At 38.4% G+C, this 19,128-nt stretch overlaps 1 protein-coding gene across 1 annotated transcript; it reads left to right on the top strand.

Moving 5' to 3' along the window:
* The first annotated feature begins 888 nt into the window (after positions 1-888).
* Positions 889-11,171, top strand: gab3 (GRB2 associated binding protein 3). The gene is made up of 10 exons (XM_004076553.4): positions 889-1,126; positions 2,525-2,825; positions 4,438-4,594; positions 4,676-5,115; positions 5,217-5,266; positions 7,752-7,992; positions 9,692-9,782; positions 10,021-10,105; positions 10,500-10,622; positions 10,738-11,171. Exons 1-10 carry the CDS (start codon positions 1,055-1,057, stop codon positions 10,852-10,854), a joined length of 1,677 nt encoding a protein of 558 aa, XP_004076601.1. The 5' UTR covers positions 889-1,054; the 3' UTR covers positions 10,855-11,171.
* The last annotated feature ends 7,957 nt before the right edge of the window (positions 11,172-19,128 follow it).

Below are 19,128 nucleotides of genomic sequence, written 5' to 3'. Positions count from 1 at the left end.
GATGGATCTCCGTATTATTGTCAGAGATAATTCTTAATGCCTTTTTTTTAGAATAAAAAAATTGGACTTAAGTTGATAAGCTGATTTAACTTTATGTAAAACAGCCATTGTTTTTGCTATTTCTGTTTTAATAGTTTTGAAAACGGATTCCAAGTCACTCCCTCATCAGTGATGATGCCCAGAAATGTAACTTCCTTCATTTTATTCAATTTGGATTGCTGCTAAATATAATAAAATAATAGATGTATGAGTATCATAGAGATCTTCCTGTGATATAATCCATTCATTTCTTAACCTCCTATGCCTCTTTTGGAGTCACAGGGTTACTGGAGCCTGTCCTGGCTACTGTTGCAGAGCCACACGATCACTCCCACACTCCTGGGAGTGGGAGTAAGCTATGAAGTATGTTTTGAACTGTGTGAAGAAGCTAGAATGGAGAGAACCCATGCACAAGGAGAACATGCAAACTCCACAGAGAAAGGTTCCGGCTGGGATTTGAACCAGAGCCTTTTGGCTTTGAGCTGAGAGCGCTAACCGCTGCGCCACCATGCATATGGAAGCACATTTACCATTTTCCAATTGTCTTACACATCAAGAAAAGACACAAAAATAATGTTCGAAATTGACAAAAATGTATTTTTTTTTTACGTCATTGTGTCTGCAGAATCCCACTGCATTAACTAAGAGCTGGTGCAGCATTTCAGCAGCAACGGGTAATCTGGGATGTCTTCATCGTGCTTCACTTTGCCAGCAAGTGAATTTCCTAATCTGTAAAACCTCATTGTGAACAGAATAATTCTCCTAGTGACCCCCCCCCCCCCCCCTCCCTGGCTTTCTCCATCCACTAACAGCAGATATCCCTCCTCCCACCCACTCTGCGTGCGTCTCTGTCAGTGTGATCAGTTTCTTTTACTTCCTCCTTTTGGAGAGGCTGAGCTGAATACCAGAGCACAGGATATGCTTCACTCTGCCCCCAGTTTCACAGCAGCAGCAGCAGCAGCAGCGGCAGCAGCGGCAGAGGCGAGCTGTGAGGACGACACGCTCTGCAGTCAAGATGAGTGCCGGGGATGTGGTCTGCACCGGCTGGCTCATTAAATCCCCCCCGGAGAAAAAGCTGAAGAGATTTGTGAGTACACGTCGGACACTCATGTTTGTCCTCTGCAAGGAGGCTGCTCAGTTAGTTATGCTGTGTTTTTCTTTAAAAACAACAACAACAAGGCTCCTTTCAGCTGATGCTCTTCATGCCATCCTTCTCATGACACCAAGAATGTCTTAATGCAGATGGATCCCACATCAGGACAGACATAGATCTGCAGGATCTAGTCCTCACTGTTCGGGGGGGGGGGGGTCATGTGACAATGTCAGCCTGCTTTATGAGTGTGTGCATTGTGAAACATGGGAAGTAATGTCAGCAGCAGTCAGACACTTAAGCAGAAATAGTCAGGCGTTATGATGGCTGTTTGCACTTCCTCTGCACGGCCGAAGGAGGTGGGGGGGACATTTGTCAACAGCGGGGCAAAGAAAGGGGTGTTAGATGGGGTTAGGATTTTACGGGCTGGAAATAGAAACTTTTTCTTGCCTGTTCTGCAAATCCGGCTGCTGGCGCTCTGTTTTGTTCTTGGACAGTTGGAAAAACTGCAGCAGTGTTTGCCTCATTCAAATATGAAGTACAGATAGGTGATGTTATGAAAATTTGACTCCAGTATCCCGAAATAACTTTGTGTTAGTGGTGCATTAGCAACAGCAGACAGCAGTTGCTTTGAGTTGGAACAAAACAAACTTTGGATAGGCAGACTTCTCTGTTTTTCAGCACAGTTTACTGAAAACACAGTAGTCTGTAGATCCTCACTATACAGAGCTTTTGGAGAGTTGCTCCTGCAAACGTCTGCCCATCATTTTCGTGAAACCTAAATATGATCTGATCAGCTTCTGCATCTAAAATTCAGTCTCCGGTTCTGGTTTCCCCTGAAATCTGGCTGTTTGGTTTAGCAGCAATGGCGGCGTGTCTTTCTGTTTCCTGGTAAAAACACATCAACTGCTGAGTGGGTTTTTTAGGAACGGATCAAGTTCATGAGAAGAAAAAAAAAAAAAAGGGCTGAAACGATACCCACAGTATTTCATAACGTTTTCAACCTTTCCAGTTTTCCCCTGATATTTCTGTATTAATAATACATTGATAACTTTTGGCCTGTTTTGCTCCTTTTATGCCCTTTTCACTTTGGTCTTTGGAGAAATGTGAAGACATGTTAAAGTTTTTAGATTGACGAAGAAGCCAAAAGGATTTAAAGATTTTTTTAAAATAAATGTAGAACATTTTCTGCTAAATACAGTTAACTTCCTTTTTTCTGTGTTTATGGGAAACTTAAACTTAAGTTCCTCTTACTGACCAAAACAAAACTTTTCAAAGTTTCAAGGATGAACACAAAGATATGACGTTAAGATCAGCTTATTAGTGACATATATATTAATGGAAATCTATGAGGGAAGTTTAAATGTTTTTTTAATTGTTTTTATTTATCTATAGGCATGGCGAAAGCGCTGGTTTGTGCTCCGAAGAGGTCGCATGAGTGGCAATCCCGATGTGCTGGAATACTACCAAAGCAAGAACTCCAAAAAGCCGATCCGGACCATCGACCTGAAGGAGTGTGAGGTGGAGATGCCAGACGGGCAGCTGCGGATCAAGAGGGACTTCCACGGGAAGCACCTGTTCGTGGTGAAAACCTCATCACGGATTTTTTACCTGCTCGCCAAAACAGAGGAGGAGATGCACATCTGGATCAAAAACATTGACCAGATTTGCCATTTCAGGAGCCTGGAGGAGGCAGGTAGATGCACCTGTTTGTTGTTGTCGGTTCAAAATGTGGCTCCCTAAAAGCTTTGCACTTTCAAAAAAAGTCGATGACTCACATAGCCAGCCCTAAAGGAGATTGATGGTATTTTTTACATGCAGGAAGTGGTGAACCGAGAGGCAATTTTTCCGAAGTCCAACCTTTATTGTTTATGGTTTTACAGCTTTTGTTCTGGTGGTTAATGGTGTTTCAGACATAAGAAAAAGGGAAATTTTAGCTGAGATTCTCAGAACCAACAGCTCCCACCATTATTTTATTTTACTTCTTATTCTCTCTGTCTTTGCTTCTCTGCTTGGATTCATACAATTAGTCTGGATGCCTTTGGTATGTTTCTGAAAGCTGGATGCAAACAAACAGCTGTGATCACATTGGAGATTTTTGATAACCTGGATTTGCATCCAACTTTAAAAACATCCAGTTTCTCTGAGACTGTTTCTGTTTTAAAATACAATTAAGTCTGACACAAGAGAAAGTTTAAAAGCACAGAGGTTTTGGTTAAGAACACCAACCGTATTTGAGAGAGCTAAAAATTGTGAAACGGTTTACAAAGAGCAAACCACAAGGCTGCGGGTTTTTTCAGGTCACCCTCACAGGATTAACCATTTCTGCTGCACGCCAAAACTCATGCACGATCACACATCAGCGGCATGCGGTCACAAACTGGTCAATCTCTTCAGAGAAATCTCACAAACGTCACAAAGAAAATGCGGTTTCTCTAAAATGCGCAGAGAGGTGTTAAGTTGTTTTTTTGGCCTTAAAGATATGGAGAGAAGAGGAGCTTTAATCACTAGAAGACAAAACTTGGCCTCACTTTTTTATCAGTAATTCAAGTATTGTCTGCAGAGATGCTTCCAACTGTTAAACACGCTGCCACACAGTAAAAACGCTGCCGCAGCAGAGGAGCAGATAACAGTGGAGCAAGTGCTTGGTAGCACAACTTTATACTCAGAAGGCAAAAAGAAAAAAAGGTTAACCCTGCTGTCTCTGTGGGTTTAGTATTTAGATTAACCATTCAGTTTGTGTCTAATCTGCTTTGAAGGTGATGCTGTTCCTTCAGATGAAGCCCAGCGAGGGGATGGGTCTGTTGAGACTCTGTTGTCTGTGTGAATGAGATACAGCAACGGCACTGATATGCTTCTCTGCAAAGTACTGGCTGCTCCATGTGCAATACGAAAAGCAGCCACACAGTTCAATCATCTACACCCTGAATATGGGCGATTTATCCCTTAGAACGTCTCTTTTTTGAAACTTTGTGTGAAGATCTCAGGATCTGTACCCACAGCAGACTATAAACAGCTGGTGTTTGTGTAACAAGTTCATGACAACATGCAAAGACCTCTTTTCTGGTGACTTGCTTCTGCAGGGACGGCCTTGACTTCAAGGCCTTGAGTGAAATGGAATGAAACAAATTTCTGAAAGAAGGCCAAACTGACAAAAGGAGGGCCAGAAAGTCCAAACAAAAAGGAAGAAAACGGGATACGTGTGTCTCCTTTCAGTGGCCCTGCATGAAGTCAGAAATGTTGTTCCGTATGGTTGTTTTTGATGAGGAGATGTCATAAACAACATTCCTCTGCTTGTTTTCTACCAGAGAGCTCAGAAGAAGGATCTCTGCTCACCCCCATCTCCATTCAGCCATCACCCGACAGCTCTGACAGAGCATCCGTAGCGAGCCAGCCTGAGTCCAGCCCTCCGCAGGACTACCTCTTCCTCTCACAGTGCAAGACAGGAAGTGTGAGCATCAACGGGTTAGTGCAGTCAACAAAAGTCGAAAAAACAGCGCTTGTCTACAGACATTACCCACATTCATATGTGCATTCTGACTGCAGATGTGACAGCTTCTCAAACTCAGACATTTCCCTGGAGCAGAAGTCGTTGGACGACACTATCAGAGATCTGTGGACTGAATCCTCCTCTTCCTCCATCTCCCACCTGAGCCAGTCTCCTTGTGGCCACAGGAGAGTGCCCAACTCCCCCTTCAGTGCTCCCTGCTCCTTCTCAGTGCTCCCGTCCCCTACTTCGTCCCCGTTACGTCCTTGCATCACAGATGTCTTCCAGTTTGACAGACCCTTTTCTTCCACCTCATTTGAGGCAGCAGGAGATTTGCAGACACCTCCACCGCTGCCCCCCAAACCATGTCACCTGTCGGAGCAGCAGAGTGATGGAGGCGCTCCAAGGTTGAGGACAACCAGCCTCCAACAGTTCCCGGGCAACATTCCCTTGTTTTGCAGACGGACTTCCCTGTCAAGCTTGGACCATTTAAGAATGGGTAACCCTTCAATATAAAAGCAGGCAAAATGTGTTTTTTATTCTTTTATTTATATTTTTCTTTGAGCAGACTAAAACGCATTTTAATATGTATCTTCTCAGGCAATGTGGAGAAGAGATTCTTCAGAGACAGAAGGCAAAGTGTTAATCTGGTAAGAAAACAGCGTTTTCTAACCTAAATCATTGATTAACCATTGAAGCACAGAGCAAATTTCCAACCTAATATGTATTTAACAGAAAGACAGATAGGAGGCAACACTTTTTAAATATATGTTAGGCCATAGGGCTGCACGGTGGTGCAGTGGTGAGCACTCTCCACGACAAGTAGACCCTGGAAAAAACGCAGCTGTGCCCCTTTACTGTGTGGTACTTGCATTTCTACCCCATGTATTTAAAGGGGCTCCTCTGGCCTGCAAAAACATGTTTCCAAGGTTAATTGTTAAAAATAGCTTGTGTTTTTGTGTCTGTGCAGTGGGGCAAAAAAGTATTTAGTCATCCACCAATTGTGCAAGTTCTCCCACTTAAAAAGATAAGAGAGACCTGTAATTTTCATCATAGGTTTACCTCAACTATGACAGACAAATTGAGAAAAGAAAAACCAGAAAATCACATTGTCTGATTTTCCAAAAAAATATTTGTAAATTATGGTGGAAATATAATTTGGTCAATAACAAAAAGTTTACTTACTACTTTGTTATATACCCTTTGTCTCCAATGACAGCAGTCAAAGGTTTTCTGTAAGTCTTCACACAAGGTTTTCACGAACTGTTGCTGGTATGTTGGCCCATTCCTCCATGCAGATCTCCTCTAGAGCAGTGATGTTTTGGAGCTCTCGCGGGGCAACACAGACTTTCAACTCCCTCCAAAGATTTTCTATGGGATTGAGATCTGGAGACTCCGCTCCAGGACCTTAATATGCTTCTTATGAAGCCACTCCTTCGTCACCTGGGCAGTATGTTTGGGAGTGTTTTTATGCTGAAAGACACAGCCACGTTTCATCGTCAATCCCCTTGCTAATGGAAGGAGGTTTTCGCTCAAAATCTGACCATACTTGGCCCCATTCATTCTTTCCTTTACATGGATCAGTTTTCCTGATCCCTTTGCTGAAAAACAGCCCCAAAGCATGATGTTTCCACCCCCATGCTTTACAGTAGGTATGGTGTTCTTTGGATGTTATTCTTTCCTCAGCATTTCTCCAAGCACGAGTAGAGGTTTTGCCAACAAGTTCTCTCCCAATCCTCTTCTGGATCATCCAAATACTCTCTAGCAAACTTTAGACGGGCCAGCACATGTACTGGCTTTAGCAGGATTACATGTCTGGCACTGCAGGGTTTGAGTCCCTTGTGGCGTTGTGTCTTACTGATGGTAACCTTTCTTACTTTGGTTCCAGCTCTCTGCAGGTCATTCATTAGGTCCACTCCATGTGGATCTGGGATTTTTGCTCACCGTTCTTGTGATCATTTTGACCCAAAGGGGTGAGATCTTGCGGGAAGCCCCAGATGGAGGGAGATTATCAGCGGTCTTGTATGTCTTCCATAATTGCTCTCACAGTTGATTTCTTCAATACAAGCTGCTTACCTATTGCAGATTCAGTCTTCCCAGCCTGGTGCAAGTTAAGAATTTGGTTTCTGGTGTCCTTAGACAGCTCTTTGGTCGAGTGGAGTTTGGAGTGTGACTGTTTGAGGTTGTGGACAGGTGTCTTATATAGATAACCAGTTCAAACAGGTTCCATTAATACAGGTAATGAGTTGAGGACAGAGGATCCTCTTACAGAAGTAGTTGCAGGTCTGTGAGAGCCAGAAGTCTTGTTTGTTTGTTTGTTTGTAGGTGATCAAATACTTATTTTGCACCATATGTTACTAATAAATTCTTTAAAAATCAGACAATGTGATTTTCTGGATTTTTTTCCATTATTTTGTGTGTATACCGATGAAAATTACAGGTCTCTCTCGTCTTTTTAAGTGGGAGTACTTGCATAATTGGTGGGTGACTAAATACTTTTTTGCCCCACTGCATGTGGCCCTGGCAATGAACTGGCATCTTGTGTAGAGGTCAGTGGAAGCTTTCCCCCCAGTTTTTGAGTCAGTATTAATCTCATCATTGACAAAGATTGAGAAAACAAATACAAGATTGTCTGAGTATATGCAAAAATAACAAAAGCAATGTTTTTAAATGAAATCTTGACCCCCTCAAATTATTTGCTATAAAACCTCATCAATAATGAAACAGTTTGACATATTTTTAAACTTTTCATTTGTATTTGCCTCCACTCTGCAGTTCTCATTTGCCACCCTCCCAAAGTCTTCTCCCCCACTGTATAGAATGTACCCTGTTCTTGTTTTATGATTGCTCAGAAAAGGCTCCAGCTACCATGTACTCCTTTTGTGGACTCAAAGACAGTCCAGTCTTCTGTTTTTGAACCAAAAGAGTCGCCCCCATCTGGCCATTCTCATGATTTTCCACATTTTAGTTTGAGGATCTAGGTTTTTTTGTTTGAAACCTTCAAGTCAATTATTAAAACAAAAGAAAATCTGTATGAGGTCACATGAATATTTAAATGTTTTCTGTTTGGTCATAAGGCAAATGCTTTGACCGTTAGGCACCAATCTGACTGTATGATGCTTTGTCTCTCTGCAGCCTTGTCTGAGCGACACACATGTTCAAAGCTACCAGGATGAGTCATATGTCCCCATGAATTCCCCTTCTGCTCCAACTACTGAATGTGATGGTTACATCCCCATGAGCCCAAGGACACTCAGCTTCCTTGGTGCAAACTGCAGTGTGGAGTCTTCCCCTTCTCTCAGTTCCCTCACATGTCAGCCGGCAGAGTTTGTTCCACCTCCAGTTCACCGGCACCTCAAGCCCCGCCCCAGGAAAGGTGAGCCTACTTGGCCTGACTGAGGCAGGTTAAATTTAGAAAATCCTGAAATTTTGATATTTAATTCCACTTTAGGCTTGAAGATATTTTGCTTCTAAACTGTGGTGTGAGTGAAACTGTTGCTGCCTTTCTTTTAGTGACAAAAATATCCACAATGCCAACTGAAATGGGTCAAAAGGGACAAAAGTTATAAATATAAATTTACTGAATATAAAACAAGTGACATCTGTTTCAGTTTTGAAGGGTGTCCTCTCTTCTCTTTTGTTTTAGCTCTTTCCACAGATGTTCAGTAGGATGTATCGCCTATAGAAAAACACTCCCGAACAGTTCAGAGTTTGGCTTTTAGCCATCCTCAATGTTTTATGCTGTTTGGGACTTTATTTTGTTGAACCCAAAGCAGTTAGAGTTACATTTTGCAGCAGAATGCATTAATGGTCTGAAGATTTCCTTGAACTTGCACAAATTCTACACTCTGTGTCAGATGCAGCACCTTTACAAAAGTATATATTGCAATATACTGGAAGATATATCATATATATTTAGAGACATCTGACATATCAGCCACTAAAATATATTGCAAAATATGATGAACAACCTATTTCTGTTTATTGATTCATATTAATTTACAATCTATTGGTGTGCAAACAAACTTTTATTTCATTATTGCTTGTATCTTTGTTGAAATTGTTTTTTGTTTTCTTAGGCTACAACTCCAAATCAGATTTTGCAACGTACATTTCTTATTATGAAGAGATAGCTGGACCACATATAGCTATTTACTAACTTATATGACTTAAATGTGGTTTACTATAATACTAAATAACTTTAAAATTCTGGATATGTGAAGCTGTAGTGACAGAAACATCAAGCTGCATGAAGATGGTCCTTAAGTCTTTACCTTAAACATGCCTGTATGATCTTCTAGGCAAACCAACATACCGGTATATTAAGCTTGAGGCCTGTTTCATTCATTTTTTTTTGTTCTGTTAAACCAAAATTTTAATTCAATGTTTAAATTTTATTGATTTAGTGTCAGTAATTGTTTTCTTTATTAGGGAAAACAATTTCAAATTAATAGAAATATCATTGCACCAAAAAAGGAAAAGATCCATAAAAGAAGCTGCTTGTCTTAGACTAAGTTGTCATTGTAGGGAATTGCTTTGTTTTTGGAAGATTGACCAAGATAGTCAATAGCATCTCAAAAAACACATCACCATCTTCAAAAGTGCATGATCTTAAAAGCTTTAAACCAGATCCTTCAGACGTTGAAGGTTCTTAAAAAAAGATACTATGCAGTGCTCACATAGTACCAGACAGACGTTTGCAGCAGAATCATGAGGATGAGTTTCAGACATCTGTCGTCTGTTGAGAGAAAACATGAACTGTTGGATAAAAATGTTTTCATTTTATTTGATTGACGGAAGGCAGAAGCATGAAATTGCACTTCCCACTGAGAAACATGGTGCCAGGAACAAAAATGTGATTGTTGCTGCTTGAATACAGAACATTGAGTTCTTTTTGTACGTGTTTGATGCAAATATGTAAAACAGTTTCTAACAAATTCTGTCATCCCTTCCGATGCTATTTTCTCACAAATACCAGGTCAAGGTTCAGACTGACGTAAAAAGAAACAAAAACTTTCCAAACTATCTGGCTCACCCCCTTTTCAACAATGCCTAAACCTTTTGTTGATTCGCAGTTCGACCTCCACCCCTGGACCTAACAGGCCTGTCTACAATCACAGAATGTCCGACTCATCTTCCCCTCAGCAGAACAAAGACCCAGCCATGGTGAGAAGAACTTACTTTTACTAAATGCACCATCGCGTGCAGTCCACTCCTGATGACAAACTGAGATTAGTGCTCCGTTTTTGTTTTTCATGATCATGCACACGTTGTTTACAAGAAATACAGAAACAGAAGACATGAAAAACTAGAAGTACTGTAGAAGTGAAGTTGATTGCAGTAAACAGCATTTTTTTAGTTTGTTCACAGTTAAATAATCTTTGATCTGATTGCACAATTGCAGCTTTTCGGTGAATCACTCGTCGTTTGACTACAGACTTGAAAACGGGGAAACTTCAAGAGATGAGCCGGTGAACCGCTCTGCAATGGTAATATTTGGATTTAAAAAATCTACCATCATGCAAAGTGTAAACTGTAACCAGAAGTTATAAAAAACTATTATCTTTCTTAGAATTGCAGACTAAAGTAAGTCTTTTGTTGTGAACTTTCTGTAAAGACATCAGTGAGCATTTGCAACGCGCTCATGTTGTAAACATAATTTTCTGAAGGTTTTCTCATCTTCTAGATGTTTATTTCCCTACGGCTTTAACTGAAGATCATTCATTGGTCAGATATGTTATCTGATAACCACTTTCTTTACCAAGTATAAACTAACTGCAACTTAGTTATTGCCTTAAGCTTAGTAATACAAAAAATCATTTGTTCTTTGGATCTCTTTACTTCATGTTAGTGAAAGTGTTCCTATGTATTTGTGTTTGGCAGGAATCAAGGCAATCGTTCTGCCTCCCCTTTGATGGAGCAAGTCAATTCTGCATGAGTTCACCCTCTCGACTTGATTACCTGTCACTGGACTTTAATTCTGCAACTCCTTCACCTGTGCAGAAGGTACACAAATATCCTAAATACATCAAACTGCTGTGTGAATTTTGATAGCATTGCAAAAAAGAGAAGAACCCTCCTGCACCATATCCTGAGTGCTTTCTCCTTTGGTGTCCTGCAGAAGCCATTTCTATCTGATGAATACCGAGTGGACTACGTTCAGGTGGACGAGAAGAAGACCCAGGCTCTTCAAAACACCAAGATGGAATGGACAGATAACCGGCTTTCAAAAACATGAATGGAGTATCCAGCAAATATCCAGCCGGGTGGACATTAATGAAGACAGAATAGCACTTTGAAAAAAGCTGTAAAAATGAATTGGAAGCACACTTTTGCTCTCAATCCACGTGGAGATGCAAAAATTGCACTGTGTAAATGAACTTTACAGAAAAGGAAATGTGCATACTACCTGATGAGGCACTATTCACTGTGATTTTTTTCTGGTAGCAAAAGTTTCAACAGAGTTAAAAAAAGGACCAATATGCTGTAACTTATGTACATGTAAAATTTGTAAATAAAATCCACTATGTAGTTATAAAGCTTTTCAAAAAGGAAGGCTGATTGTTCTGTTTTATGTCTCCAAGAAACAAGCTAAGAGAACTTTTCCTTTTTTAAGTCAAATGGGATCCCTCATTTCTTTCCTCCTTTTTTTAGTAAAATATCAGAACAACAAGAAATCTTGTTACTTTCTTCATTTGGATCTAAAGATCATTCAGTAAACTAACTGTGAATTTAAACAACTATAGATTTTCACATATAGATTTAGTGTTTTATCTGTTTTGTCAGAAAAAAAGGTGGTTTGTAACCCTTTTGCTATCCTAGGCACTTTAACATTGGGAGTTGGGTCATCTAGACCCACTAGACAGTGCGCTAAACCTTTTTTCTTCAGTGATTTGTGATTTTCACTGGTGCCCATGGATTACATGAAATCCTCTTCACCTTTATCCATCTGTGTCACGGTAGAGAGAACATGTCAATGTAAGGGTGGACCCCATAGGATAGCACAAGGGTTAAACCTAAGGTAGATTGTCCGACTAAAGAAAACAAAGTGGCAAACACAAAGAAATGAATTTCTTTTTGAATACTGATGCTTTTGAAATGTAATCCCTCTTGTTTGCCCTGGGCAGGATAGTAAACGTTGTCCACTTTAAATTCTGAGTTTTCTATTTTTAAAGCGTGCAATACCTATCATTTCTGTTATTGAGTCATATAGTTTTACTGTAAAGCAATAATTTAGGATGCTTTCTCTCAGTCATGTCAACAGTAAATTCCTATCAAAAACTGATGTAGAAATAACAAACTACTTTAAGTTGACTTAAATTCCAGTTTGGAGAGATGAAGCAAATGGATCCATTGACAATGACGGTAAATAACAGATGCCTTTACAGTTTTTCTCAGTCGCTTTAGTACAATTCTCAGATCAGAATTGAAGTTTGCAAATATGTGTGTGCATTTCTCGAAACAATTTGTACAAACAGCAAAACATTATGGATTTCTTGTAAAAAGCCTGTAACTTGCTCAAAATCTTTAGTTCATCTCTCAAAACTAAGTCTTTATGTCATTGAACATGTAAGAGCCATCAGAATGTCAAGTCCTTGTGTCATTGTCTACGAACAAGACAGTCAAATTACTTAGTCATGTTGTCAATATAACTGTGTACTTTAGAGGGAGGTTCTGATGTAAACTATGGTTAAAGTTTTGATGACAATTATTGTAAAATGGAAGTTACACCTTTTTTGTTTGATTGCAAGAGACTGGACAAGATTCACATTTACACTTTTATTGTTCATATTGTAATTTGTTGACAGACCATGTCATACCAACATAGAAAAAACCCACTGCAAACAGTAACACAAAGGGAAATAGGACAATATTCTGTACAACAGTACAGGCAGTGCAGTAGGAATTGGTGTGGTCTTCCTACACCTCTTCTCGTTCCAGTATGTTAGGCCACAAATTCTCATCCACATCACAGCGAATATCCTCTCTTGCAATGCAGCGAAATATGTTTGTCACATTATGACAACTTGATCAACCATTTTGCAGTTAATGACTTATACGATGAACTAATGACTAGGTGTTTTAAGGAGTAAGACTATTCCACAGTGAACTACATACAGTTTTTCTCAGTCGCTTTAGTACAATTCTCAGATCAGAATGAAATTCCCAAAACTATTTGTTCAATTTTCACATCATGATGTCCCTTGTGCACATCATATAAGCAGTTTCTCACTTCTTTGAACAAGTTGCAATTGCTTTGGTACATCCATGCAAATGATTATGTACAATTCTCTGCTCTTTGCAACATTATTAATTGTTTATGTCATGTTGATCAAAATGTATTACAGTTTTTCTCAGTCGCTTTAGTACAATTCTCAGATCAGAATGAAATTCCCAAAACTATTTGTTCAATTTTCACATCATGATGTCACTTGTGCACATCATATAAGCAGTTTCTCACTTCTTTGAACAAGTTGCAATTGCTTTGGTACATCCATGCAAATGATTATGTACAATTCTCTGCTCTTTGCTACATTATTAACTGTTTATGTCATGTTGATCAAAATGTATTACAGTTTTTCTCAGTCGCTTTAGTACAATTCTCAGATCAGAATGAAATTCCCAAAACTATTTGTTCAATTTTCACATCATGATGTCACTTGTGCACATCATATAAGCAGTTTCTCACTTCTTTGAACAAGTTGCAATTGCTTTGGTACATCCATGCAAATGATTATGTACAATTCTCTGCTCTTTGCTACATTATCAATTGTTTATGTCATGTTGATCAAAATGTATTATATAGTTCACTGTGCAATAGTCTTACTCCTCAAAACACCTAGTCATTAGTTCATCGTATAAGTCATTAACGGCAAAATGGTTGACCAAGTTGTCATAATGTGACAAACATATTTCGCTGCATTGCAAGAGAGGATATTCGCTGTGATGTGGATGAGAATTTGTGGCCTAACATACAGGAACGACAAGAGCGGTGTAGGAAGACCACACCAATTCCTACGAATTCCAACCGCCAATTGCCTCAGCGGAGACCCCGACCTGTCAAACCCCCAAGGTCCCGTACCGATAGTGCCCCCCCCCCACCCCCCAGAAAGCCCCCCCCACAAGACAGGGCCGACAAACCCCCACCCCACCCCCCAGACCCCGCAGCCCCGGGGGATGACACCCAGAGCAACCGGGGTCCCCAAGAGGGTTGCCCCGCCCCATCCCAAAGCCAGGGAAGGGTTGGTCCCAGCCCCAGGTGTAGATGGGCAGCCCATCCAGCGCCGCTGACTGATAGATCGGCACATACCTGCTGCCAGAGAACCTGGACAGGTGTGCAGAATGACAGTGCATGCATGTAATTGTCGGGTAGATTACTGTCACAGTGCTGACAAATGTCTGAGTTACTGAGACCCATCTTGAACATCCTCTGTCCAGTGTAGTATATTCTGTAAAGAGTTTTGAAATGGATTAGCTGCAGATTTGGACTTTTTGTCAGTTTAAAGGTTTTTAGACAAAGTTCTGACCAAAAGTTTTCATCTGTGCTGATGCTCAAATCTGCATCCCATTTTGTTATTGAAGTGAAATATTATTATCTAAATTGCATAAGAGTTTGTATATTTTGGAGAGAGTTTTAATCATTGAAAAATTAATCAAAGAGGTAACTACCTCTGGTAGCTTTAAATCGTTGTCTCTGTATTTAAACTTTTTAGTAATAATAGATTTAAGTTGCTGATATTCCAAGAAGTTATTTATTCCATGTTTGTCTTGAAGTTCCTGGGGAGTTATGAAACTTTTATCAATAATTAAGTGCTCTAGTAGTGTTACGCCCCCTGCTTGCCAAGATGGGAAGTGTATCATTTTTTTGTTTATAAGGATGTCCGGGTTGTTCCAGTTGGGTGTCATTTTGCACGGTTGAATTGACGAGTTAGATATTTTTATAAATTCCCACCAGGCTCTTAAAGTGGCGTTTATATTAATACTTTGGAAACAATCCTGTTTTTTAACTGTTTGGCTCATAAATGGTAGATCTGACAAGTTGATCTTTCCACATAACGCCTGTTCCAAGTCTAACCATGAGTTGGTTTCTGGGTTATTTTTTAACCATTTTAAAATGTATTGTAATCTATTTGCAAGAAAGTATTTGTGGAAGTTTGGTAATTCTAAGCCTCCACAGCTTTTTGCAGATTTTAAAGTTTTTAGACTAATTCTTGCAGGTTTATTGTTTCATAGAAAGCCTGATATGGATGAGTCTAATGTTTCGAACCATTTTTGTGGCGGTTGTGTGGGGATCATTGAGAAGATATAATTAACTTTGGGTAAGATTTTCATTTTAACCGTGGCTACCTTGCCCATAAGGGACAGAGGTAGGCTGACCCAGCGGGTTAAATGGTCCTGTATGCTTTTCAGTAATGGGGTGTGGTTTAGCTGCACCAGTTCTGATAATTTGGGGAAAAAATAGATACCTAGATATTTGATATTTCCTGATTTGACTGGTATCGTGAGTCTTTGCTCTGCATTACTGTTCAGTGGTAATAAAACAGATTTATTCCAATTAATTGAGTAGTCTGATATATTTTTAATTTTATGATGGCTGTGTTTGGTTTTAATTCCTTTAATGCTCTCATGCTGTCTTATTGCTGCAGCTAGAGGCTCAATCAATATAGCAAAAAGAGAGGGGAAGAGTGGGCAACCCTGTCTGGTTCCTCTTCCAAGAAAAAAACTGTTGGAAGTCTGTTTATTAGTTCTAACTGATGCATTGGGGTTATGATATAATATTTTAATCCAATTGATGAATGATTCTCCAAAACCCAACCTGTGGAGGGCAGCAATGAGGAACTCCCAATTTACTCTCTCCAAAGCTTTTTCAGCATCCAGCGATAGTATGGTCATTTCCTGGTTTTTAATGGTGGCAAAGTCAATTATATTAACGAGTCTGCGAACATTGTCATCCGAGTGTCTGCCTTTGATGAATCCCGTTTGATCGAGGTGAATTATGTGAGGAGTGATTTTTTCTATTCTCTGTGCTAGTGTTTGCAGATAATTTTTACATCTGCATTGATTAAAGAAATAGGGTGACTAGTGGGGTCTTTGTCTGGTTTTAGGAGGAGAATTATGTTGGCGGAGTTCATGTTAGGTGGCATTGATTGGCTTTCCTTGATAAATGCGACCGTTTTATAAAACGTTGGTGCTTTTCAGTGTTTTTAAAACTGAAGAGTCCAATCATTTTTAAGATGTGAGATCATTCCATGATCTAATCAGCAAACCAGCTACTGAAGGGTAAAGGCAAGGTACATCCTGGACAGCCCCTGCAGAACAACAGAAATACAGAAACTACACACTCCTGTGAGTATGTGTTCATTAATTAACCTTTGAAGCTTGTTTTTGGACTTTAGGAGGAAGTCAGAGCTGTTGTTCATTTTTCTTATCCAGTTAGGGATCGCCACAGCCAATTAGCTTTCACTGATCTGCACAGGTATTCTAGTTCTAGTTGTGCAGAGTATATAAACAACTGAGACAATTCAGAACAGCTGGTGATGTGATGGAACGCAAAATGAAGTGTTTTTATGCCAGAGGCCTTCCTGATACAACCCTGTGTTTTCAAGGCACAAGGTGACCATACAGGCAGCTGGATTCTTTTTTTTATTTTTATTTTTTCTGGCTCATTGCATGCCCTGGGAGATCTAACCCAGGTTTCCTGCACGGAAACCCAAAAGAGCAATCCAGCTGGAGTGTCTGGAAAAACCCCACTACCAACCGGGTAGAAGATGTAAACTCAACTCAAAATAAGGCACCAGGCAGAGATTCAAACGGCCCTGCTAACCACTACACCACCAACCACTAGCCCAGCTCAAGATTTGATATGAAAAGTGTAAATGAATTAACCTCAAATAAATAAAAAGAAATCTTTCAAAAAAAGTCCTTATAATGATAATAAAATATAAAAAGTATGCACCTATTATAGACTTCACTTTTGAAAGGAAAAAAAAAAAGACTTGGAGAGTAAACAGTGGCTTTGATATGCAAAAACATCCACTGACAATACGATGCAATAATAGTTGGTGATTGGGTGGGGTGCAGACATATACAGTAAAAAAGAAATCTACTAAATTTGGTTGTAATGAATTTGATTGATATGGATAGATATAAATAGAGAGAGACTGATTTATTTTTAATCACATTTTCGAAACGTCATTTGTTTCAACAAAAGAAAAGGAAAAGACAAAAACAAAAAAACCTTGAAGATTTTTTTTTTTTTTACAACTTTATTGAACAAAGCATAAGCATACAAAATCCAGCATCAAAGACTCAGAAAGAGCATCAGCAGTGATAGTCAATGTCATCAATCCAAACTTATTGAATCATTTCATGAAGAAAAAAATAATAATAATAAAATAATCAGAAATATATCCAAAATAGAATATGCTGATAGAAAAATAAATTATCTTAAAATATATAAAAGGGGATTACAAAATAATGATAATAATATTTATAATACAAAGTTTTCTTAGAGGAGGGGATTACCTATCAAACAAAAAAGCACAAATCATTTCAGTGTTACTTGCTTTGGGTGTATTAATTTTTTTTATATATTCATAAAACTGGAGCATCTCGAACTTAAATATGGTGAAGTTGGGAGTTGTTTTTTTTATTCTGCACTTATGAATGTAAAATTTGGAAAGGAGAAGTAACAAATTAATACTTTTTTCTACTTTTTTATCATCCGAATTAAAATATGCAACTATTTGTTTCAAATTTAAAGCAACGTTACAGTTAAATTTGCTGTATACAAAGCATTCTAATTGGTTCCAAAATTCAAGGGAAAGTTTACAAAAGTAGAAAAGATGAAGAACTGATTCAGGGAAATCAATACAAAAACTACAATTATTTTCTATATTTGAGAATTTGGATATAAACATATTTGTGGGGTAAATGTTATGTAGAATTTTTTTGTGTATTTCTTTAACTTTGTTATTTATACAAAATGTATCTGGCAATAACCAAGCTTTTTTCCAATTTATATCATTTAAAAGGTTGTTCCAAAATATTTCTCCTTTTGGTGTGATATGTCTTTTTTCACTTAAGGTATTCCGAATATATTTATTGTTGCATTTTTTATTGAGAATATCAATGCCATTAATCATTAAAGGAGAGTCAATATTAGAGGCGTCTTGATATTTAAGGTGAGAGGTCATCAGCTGAATTAATCCTGAGGGGAGAGCTTTCATTACACCATTAAATTCTTTGCTGGTTACTGGAAAACACATTTTATTTAGAAATCTGCCATAATCCAAAATCGTACCATTCTCGTCAAAAAGATCCGAAACATAAATTATTTTTTTGTCAATCCAGTTTTGTTTAAACAAAGATTTATTTTGTATTGTTATGTCTTCATTGTTCCAAATTATACTTTTGTGTGGTGAGAAATTGTGATTATAACATAACTTCCAAGCAAGAAGAGCCTGCTGATAAAAATTTGAGAGATTGACGGGAATCTTTTTGATATTATAGTTACATTTTAATAGAAATTGAAGGCCACCAATTTTATTAAAAATATTGAAGGGGATGAAATACCAAATTGAATTTGAGTGTTGAAGGCATTTTTTAATCCAGTTAATTTTAAATGTATAATTCAAATCAGAAAAATTTATGAGTTCAAACCCTCCTTTACATGAGGGGGCATAAAGTTGTTCTTTCTGGAGATAGTGACGTCTATTTTTCCATGTAAAGTTAACTAAGAGGTTATTTATTTCTTTGGAAGTTGAATCAGGAACAAATAAAGATAAGGCAGGATAAACTACTCTTGAGATCCCTTCTGCTTTAGTCAAGAGGATCCTGCCAAAAATAGATAGATCTCGTTGAAGCCACATATTCATAACATCCTGCATTTTTTTAATTCTCAAGGAGAAGTTTTGCTTTTGTCTAGATTTAATGTCTTTAGTTATACTAATACCTAAATATGTAACTACATCTTTAATCGGGATACTATGAATTTTTTCATATTTTACGTTTTTAATACTTAATATTTCACATTTTCCTAAATTAAGGTGTAATCCGGAAGCATTTGAAAAGGAGATAATTGTGCTTATAGCAAGGTCAACTTGGTTTCTGTCTTTTAAGAATAATGCAGTATCATCTGCTAGTTGTGTTATTTTGATTTCTTTCTGAAATATAGATAAACCTAATAAGTTTGGACAATTTTTAATTCTTAATGAAAGTAGTTCTGCAACAATTAAAAAGAAAAATGGAGAAATTGGACATCCTTGGCGTACTGATCTATTTATGGAGAATCTTTGGGATGTATTAGGATAAAGAAGAATAGAGCTGCTAATGTCTTTATAAAACATTTTAGCGATAGAAATGAAATTTTCCCCAAAGCCAAATAATTTCAGTGCATTATAGAGAAATGGATGTTCTACAGTGTCGAAAGCTTTGTAAAAGTCTAAAAAAAGAATGAGTGCTTCAGAATCAATGTGTTCTGAATAGTCTAATAAATCCAAAATTAACCTTA

Source organism: Oryzias latipes, chromosome 14, assembly GCF_002234675.1.
Source record: "Oryzias latipes chromosome 14, ASM223467v1".
Lineage (NCBI taxonomy): Eukaryota > Metazoa > Chordata > Actinopteri > Beloniformes > Adrianichthyidae > Oryzias > Oryzias latipes.
This window is presented reverse-complemented; position numbering and strand designations above follow the sequence as displayed.